This window comes from Enhydra lutris, unplaced genomic scaffold (assembly GCF_002288905.1).
Source record: "Enhydra lutris kenyoni isolate GAN:26980312 unplaced genomic scaffold, ASM228890v2 scaffoldscaffold272, whole genome shotgun sequence".
Taxonomy (NCBI): Eukaryota; Metazoa; Chordata; class Mammalia; order Carnivora; family Mustelidae; genus Enhydra; species Enhydra lutris.
The window spans coordinates 1-6,752 of NW_019154356.1; the positions used below are offsets into that span (position 1 = coordinate 1).

General features: G+C 40.4%; 1 protein-coding gene and 1 gene segment (V, D, J or C); one reads left to right on the top strand and one right to left on the bottom strand.

Annotated features, from left to right (window-relative positions):
* Positions 1 to 112: 112 nt before the first annotated feature.
* On the bottom strand, positions 113 to 467 carry LOC111140232 (translation machinery-associated protein 7). The gene has a single exon (XM_022492558.1). It carries the CDS (start codon positions 458 to 460, stop codon positions 266 to 268), a length of 195 nt encoding a protein of 64 aa, XP_022348266.1. The 5' UTR covers positions 461 to 467; the 3' UTR covers positions 113 to 265.
* Positions 468 to 2,010: 1,543 nt separating this feature from the next.
* LOC111140231 lies at positions 2,011 to 2,549 on the top strand. The segment is given in 2 exon segments: positions 2,011 to 2,092; positions 2,215 to 2,549. Coding segments are annotated over 2 exon segments (381 nt in total).
* The last annotated feature ends 4,203 nt before the right edge of the window (positions 2,550 to 6,752 follow it).

Consider the following 6,752-nt stretch of genomic DNA (forward strand, 5'->3'; position numbering starts at 1 on the left):
TATATATATATATGTATATATATATATATACATATATATATATATATTTAATTTATGCCTAATGACTTTCTGCATCCAAGTGTTATACTGTTTATTTTCTTTTTCATTTTTTTTTTTTTACAAAAGTTTATTCTTAAATGTACAACAGGATCTAAGACAACACTTCATTCCAGCTATAGGTAGCAACAGATGCTATGACAGGGAATCCAGATGTTTAAACAGGAATGGAATTAAGGATCATCATTGCCTCGGGCACAAGAACAGCTTACTTTTTGCCAGATTTCTTAATTCCACCTGTGGCCAGGAGACCCTTCCCCGCGGCCTTTGCTTTTAGCTCCTCGAGTTTCTTCTGCTCCTCCTTCTGTTTCTGCTTGAATGCCTTATCTTCCTCGTCCATCTCCTTGGCCTGTTTCTTGGGCTGCTTCAGGGGCTTCTTCTTGCCACCTTCGCGGCCGGACATGGCGCCTGCCGCCTATACTGTTTATTTTCAACCAGCATCATCCTAACCTATTTAGCATTGTCCCAGCAGATCTTTTTTTTTTTTTTAAGATATTTATTTATTTGACAGAAAGATACAGTGAGAGAGGGAGCGTAAGCAGGGGAGAGGGAGAGGGAGAGGGAGAAGCAGGCTTCCTGTTGAGTAGGGAGCCTGAGGTGGAGCTTGATCCCAGGACCCTGGCACCATGACCCCAGTGTAAGGCAGACGCCCAACTACAGAGCCACCCACGTGCCCCATCCCTGCCTATCTGAACAGATGTTTGTAGTGGCTTGTTTAAAACTGCTTTCTAGCATAATTTTGAGGCAGGTTCTGACAATGTGATTTGGAAGGGGAAGGGGAAGGGAAGGGATACCTGAATGGAAACAGTATCCAGGCCTGAATTTCTTACTTTACTTGTATCTGGGAAACCGTTCCCATGTTGACTATGGACTCTGATGTTCCTCAACCTGAATGTTCGGGCAATAGCCTTCAGGAAACAGCTGAGCTAAGCTTCCTAATGTGTCTAGAGTATATGTTTACAGGGCTTTAGAGAAGATTTGGCCGTTTCTAGAACTTTTCTCTGATAATCCTGATTTCTTTCCTTTTGAGAAAAATTATTTGATTAATGTTTGGCAACAAAATGTGTCAGATGGATGATAATAGAAAGCATCCTTGAGGTTAAACCTATTAAGAAGATAGGATTAGTATTTGTTGCTGAATTCACATACAGTAGTCACCTTATGTTGGAGTCAATAAAACTGTGAGAACATAAACTCTCAAATCATTCTATAGGGATTTGATGACTCTGTGTATGAGTTTATTCTGTCTAAAATTCCTATTTTTCACTTTTTAATTATTCTAAAAATCAGGAATATTTTACTATTAGATAGTGTGACTTCTGAAACTTTTTATTAAAAATAGTATTTATTGCAATTGCTAATAGTTTAGGAATAAGTATATATGGCATTTCAAATAATACTATTTGTTCATTATTTTTGTTTAATTTAAAAATATTTAGTGAGTACTTAAAAAATGAGTCACAGTTCTAAATATTGCATAAAGTGCCAAAAACACAGAATCAGTCACCAATGACTTGACTTCCTCTTACTTTTTCTGTATTCAACTCCAGCTCCTTTTCTGGCAGTCCGTAGGTAATAGGCCAGCCCACATGGACACATGAGAATATGAAGTAGTGTAGTAAAATGCTTCTGAAGATTGTTACCCTCCCAGCTACAGAAATGCCCCGGGATGCTGTGTTAAAGAACTTCCATATCAGGTAGTGTCTTAAGAACAAAACAGACCTGAGAAATCAGGATTGCTGTTGTTCAGACTTCCCAGGGCCACCTGAAGCCTGACATGTGCCTCATGAAGTCAGGGATGAAACAGATGGCTGACTTGGGAGGATTCTGGCCAACAGGCACGCATTTCAGTCCCTGTCCACCAGGGGGTCCAGCTTCCTGCCACAGTCACATTTCCTGAATGAAATGTGGGTTTCTACTGATCATTTCTGTCACTCCAACCTTCTCCATAGTAAGAATGAAGAACACTATTTAGGTGATGCTCCAGAGATGAAGTTTTCTCCAGGCTTCGTGACTGTGGTACTCTTAATGCTTGGTAAGTACCATTCCGCTTACAATTTGGATTCTTTCTTCCATGGTGTCAGTTAAACCTTTAATTATTATTTATCCATGAATTTTATGCCCAAGGTGATACAGAGCTCCTTTCTCTTTCCTCAGGACAAACCCGTGGAGTCTCAGTGACTCAGACGGAAGGCCAAGTGACTGTCTTGGAAGAGGCTTCCCTGACTGTGAACTGCACTTATTCAGCATCAGGGACCCTTATTCTTTTCTGGTATGTCCAGTATCCCGGTGAAGGTCTACAGCTCCTCCTGAAAGCCTTGAGGGACAAGGAGAAGAAAAGCAACAAAGGATTTGAAGCCACTTTTGACGACAAATCCAAATCCTTCCACTTGGAGAAAGGCTCAGTGCAAGCCTCAGATTCAGCTGTGTACTACTGTGCCCTGAGTGACACAGTGACGGGGACTGCAGGGGGAGCTGAACACAAACTCTGAGCAGAACAGGGGCCTGGAAGCTGAGTGTCTTTGCCTGATGCACTCTGGTTCCAGCACAATCTGTTGTTTTTCAGTCAGTGTGTGGTTGATACAAAATCATACAAATGACTAGAGCGTAGGAACCAGCAGTATCATTCCCCAACCCCAGGTGTTCCTTAGTGACATTGAAAACAGTTCAATGCCAAGAGTTCCTCAGCCAGGGTGTAACTAATTTCAAGGTAGAATTACATAACAATGAAGTGTGGAATGCCCAGCCCAGTAGGTTAAGTGTCTGACTCTTGATCTGCTCAGGTTATGATCTCAGGTTTGTGTGATTGAGCCCCAAAATCAGACTCCCTGCATGCTGGGTTGGAATTCTGCTTCTCTCTCTTTCTCCCTGTCCTTCTGCCCTCCCCCGTTGACTCTTTCTCTCTCTCCAAAATAAATAAATCTTTAAAATAAACAAACAGTTACAGATGAATTGGTCTCTCATTTATCTTTGCAGTGACATTTCTAGCTGAGAAGTTGTTCAGGCCACCCTGGTGGGTGTTGCTGTGTCTATGACACTTCTAGATATATACAGTGTGCCTGAGAAGGTGGCCTTGGCCAAATATCTTTCTAACAGAGTATAAGCAGGATAGGTGATGGGAGAGCTTCAGTCCAGAGCCAATTTTATTAATTTTATTAGAGAAAGAATGGAACAGAAGAAAAGAGGAGGAACACATGCACCTGAGCAAGGAAAAGAGAGGCCAGCGACCTCGGCCATGGTTTCTTTTCTATTAAATCAGGTGATAGACACAGACTGATATTCAACGTGAAGAGCTGGGGGCAGAAACAGAATGAAGGAAGAGGTTCATGTTCTAGCCAGATAAATAGCTCAGTTGGCTCTCTGATAGTAAGAACTCAAGTGAGATCATTCTCAGTGCCCAGGAAATGTGGTGAGAGAAAATGCTCTTGCACTGATGTTTCTTTTTTTTTTTTAAAGATTTTATTTATTTATTTGACAGACAGAGATCACAAGCAGGCAGAGAGCCAGGGAGAAACAGGCTCACCGCTGAGCAGAGAGCCTGAAGTGGGGCTTGATCCCAGGACCCTGGGACCATGACCTGAGCCGAAGGCAGAGGCTTTAACCCACTGAGCCACCCAGGCGCCCTTGCACTGATGTTTCTTAACAATACAGATTGATAGGTGATACTGGGAGGAAAATCTTGTAGATTTCTCTAACTCCTGTTTTGCAATGTCTCACAGAGAGTCACAAATCAGGGAATAGGGAGAATGCAAAGGAGTCAGGAATGTTGTGCAAAAAGTAATAGAGACCCCAGTATGGACCCTCAACTCTATGGTCAACTAATCTTTGACAAAGCAGGAATGAATGTCCAATGGAAGAAGGACAGTCTCTTCAATCAATGGTGCTGGGAAAACTGGACAATCACATGCAGAAGAATGAACCTGGACCACTCTCTTACACCATACACAAAGATAAACTCAAAATGGATGAGAGACCTACATGTGATCCAGAAATCCATCAAAATCCTAGAGGAGAACATAGGCAGAGTAACTTCTTCAACATCAGTCACAGCAACTTCTTTCAAGATAAGTCTCTAAAGGCAAGGGAAACAAAAGCAAAAATCAACTTTTGGGACTTCATCAAGATAAAAAGCTTCTGCACAGCAAAGGAAACAGTCAACAAAAGTAAGAGGCAACCCACGGAATGGGAGAAGATATTTGCAAATGACATTTCAGATAAAGGGCTGATATTCATGATCTATAAAGCACTTTTCAAACTCAACATCTCCAAAATAATAATCCAGTCAAAAAATGAGCAGGAGAAATGAACAGACATTTCTTCAAAGAAGACATACAAATGGCTAAAAGACACATGAAAAAATGTTCAATATTACTAGCCATCATTGAAATACCAATCAAAACCACAGTGAGATACCACCTTACATCAGTCAGAATGACAAAAATTAACAAGACAGGAAAGAACAAGTGTTGGTGATGATGTGGAGAAAGGGGAACCCTCTTACACTGTTGGGAATGCAAGCTGGTACAGCCACTCTGGAAAATAGTTTAGAGGTTCCTCAAGACATTAAAAGTACAGCTAACCTACAATCCAGCAATTGCATTACTAGGTGTTTATCCTACAGATACAGATGTAGTGAAATAAGGGGCACAGGCACCCCAATGTTCATAGCAGCAATGTCTACAATAGCCAAACCGTGGAAGGAGCTTAGATGTCCTTCATCAGATGAATGGATAAAGAAGATATGGTTCATATATATAATGGAATATTACTCAGCCATCAGAAAAAATGAATACCTACCATTTGCACTGACATAGAAGGGAATATGCTAAGTGAAATAAATCAAGCTGAGAAAGACAATTATCATATGGTTTCACTGGTATGTGGAACATATGAAATAGCCTGGAAGACCACAGGGGAAAGGAGGGAAAATTGGATGGGAAGAAATCAGAAAGGCAGATAAACCTTGAGAGACTCTGGACTCAGGGAAACAAACCAAGGGTTACAGAATGGAGGGGTGGGGTAACTAGGTGATGGGTATTAAGGAGGGCATGTGCTGTGGTGAGCACTGGGTGTTATATGCAACTAATGAATCCTTGAACACCACATCAAAAACTAATGATGTACTATATGGGCTAACTGAACATAAGAAAAAACATAATAGAATAAAGCAATGTCTGTATTGTACTGCATCACTTTGCCAATATGGTTGCAATCTTCTTTGTTTTCTAAGTATTTTTAATGACTTATTTATTTGAGGAGGACTTACAGAAAGGTACATCCAAAATGTTTATTTGTGTTATAAGAAAGTCTAAATAAAATACTGTCCATTTCCTAGTGATCGAAATCTAGTAAAACACCTTGAAACATCAACTCCAAATTATCAAGATGAGGAACGACTTAGGGAGTGACAAAGGGTCAGAACTGGGGTTTTTAATCAAAAGGGATTTTAGTCCTATAGGTAATAATGACTTTAATAATTCATATATTCACAAATTCCTGTTTTTGTTAAAAGTAATAAAAAGTCATGAAACCCTTCATAAAGGTTTATGCATATTCCCTTCTATTCTTGTCACCAAAAAGGGGGAAGGAGAGAATGGTCAACTTCTCTATAACATTTTGTCCAGGCACCTGAAGTACAAGCATTTCTCCCTCCTCCAGGATCAGATAGTTTTTAGTTTTCACTCCTCTGAGTCCTGCTCCTTGACCCTATTAGAGTTATGTATAGTTTTGTTTTTACCCAGAGATTGTAAACTAGCATGTTATCCTCTTTTATATATGCTTTTAAAAATTCATTCATTCAGGGGCACCTGGGTGGCTCAGTGGGTTAAGCCTCTGCCTTCGGCTCAGGTCATGATCTCAGGGTCCTGGGATTGAGCCCCGCATCAGGCTCTATGCTCAGAAAGGGAGCCTGCTTCCCCCTCCCCCTCTGCCTGCCTCTCTGCCTACTTGTGATCTCTCTCTCTCTCTCTGTCAAATAAATAAATATTTAAAAAAATTCATTCATTCATTCTTTCATTCACTCACAGTTTTTTTTTCACTTTCAGAAAAGATTCATTTTAATTGGTTTCAGACTCATTTACCACTAACTTCTGAATCAGCTTTTAATGCAATAGTCAAAAGAGTGCCTTTCTTTTGCTTGTGAACTGCCTGTTCTAGGAAATAGTCCTTTGTCCTTTGTGAAAATCTCACCACCAACTCTTATTACATTCTGTCCATCTAAGTTTGGGTAATTAAATGCACTTATTGTTATTTCTTGGCCTAATGTTACTGCTTCTCCAGACTTTTTAAAAAAAATTAACATATTATGCATTATTTGTGTCAGGGATACAGTTCTGTGATTCATCAGTCTTACCCAATTCACAGCACTCCCCATAGCACATACCCTCCCCAATGTCCACTCCCCATCATCCCATCCCTCCCACCCCCTTCCTCTCCAGCAACCCTCAGTTTGTTTCCTGAGATTAAGAGTCTCTTGTGTTTGTCTCACTCTCTGGTTTCGTCTTGTTTCATTTTTTCCCCTCCCTTTCCCTATGATCCTATCTTGTTTCTCAAATTCCTCATATCAGTGTGATCATATAATATTTGCCTTTCTCTGATTGACCTCTTTTGCTCAGCATGATACCCTCTAGTTCCACTCACGTTGTTGCAAATGGCAAGATTTCATTTCTTTTGATGGCTTCGTAGTATTAATTTAT

Bases quoted from the DNA above. Each gene is read 5' to 3' on its own strand.
- LOC111140232 (XM_022492558.1), bottom strand. From the start codon at position 460: ATGTCCGGCCGCGAAGGTGGCAAGAAGAAGCCCCTGAAGCAGCCCAAG.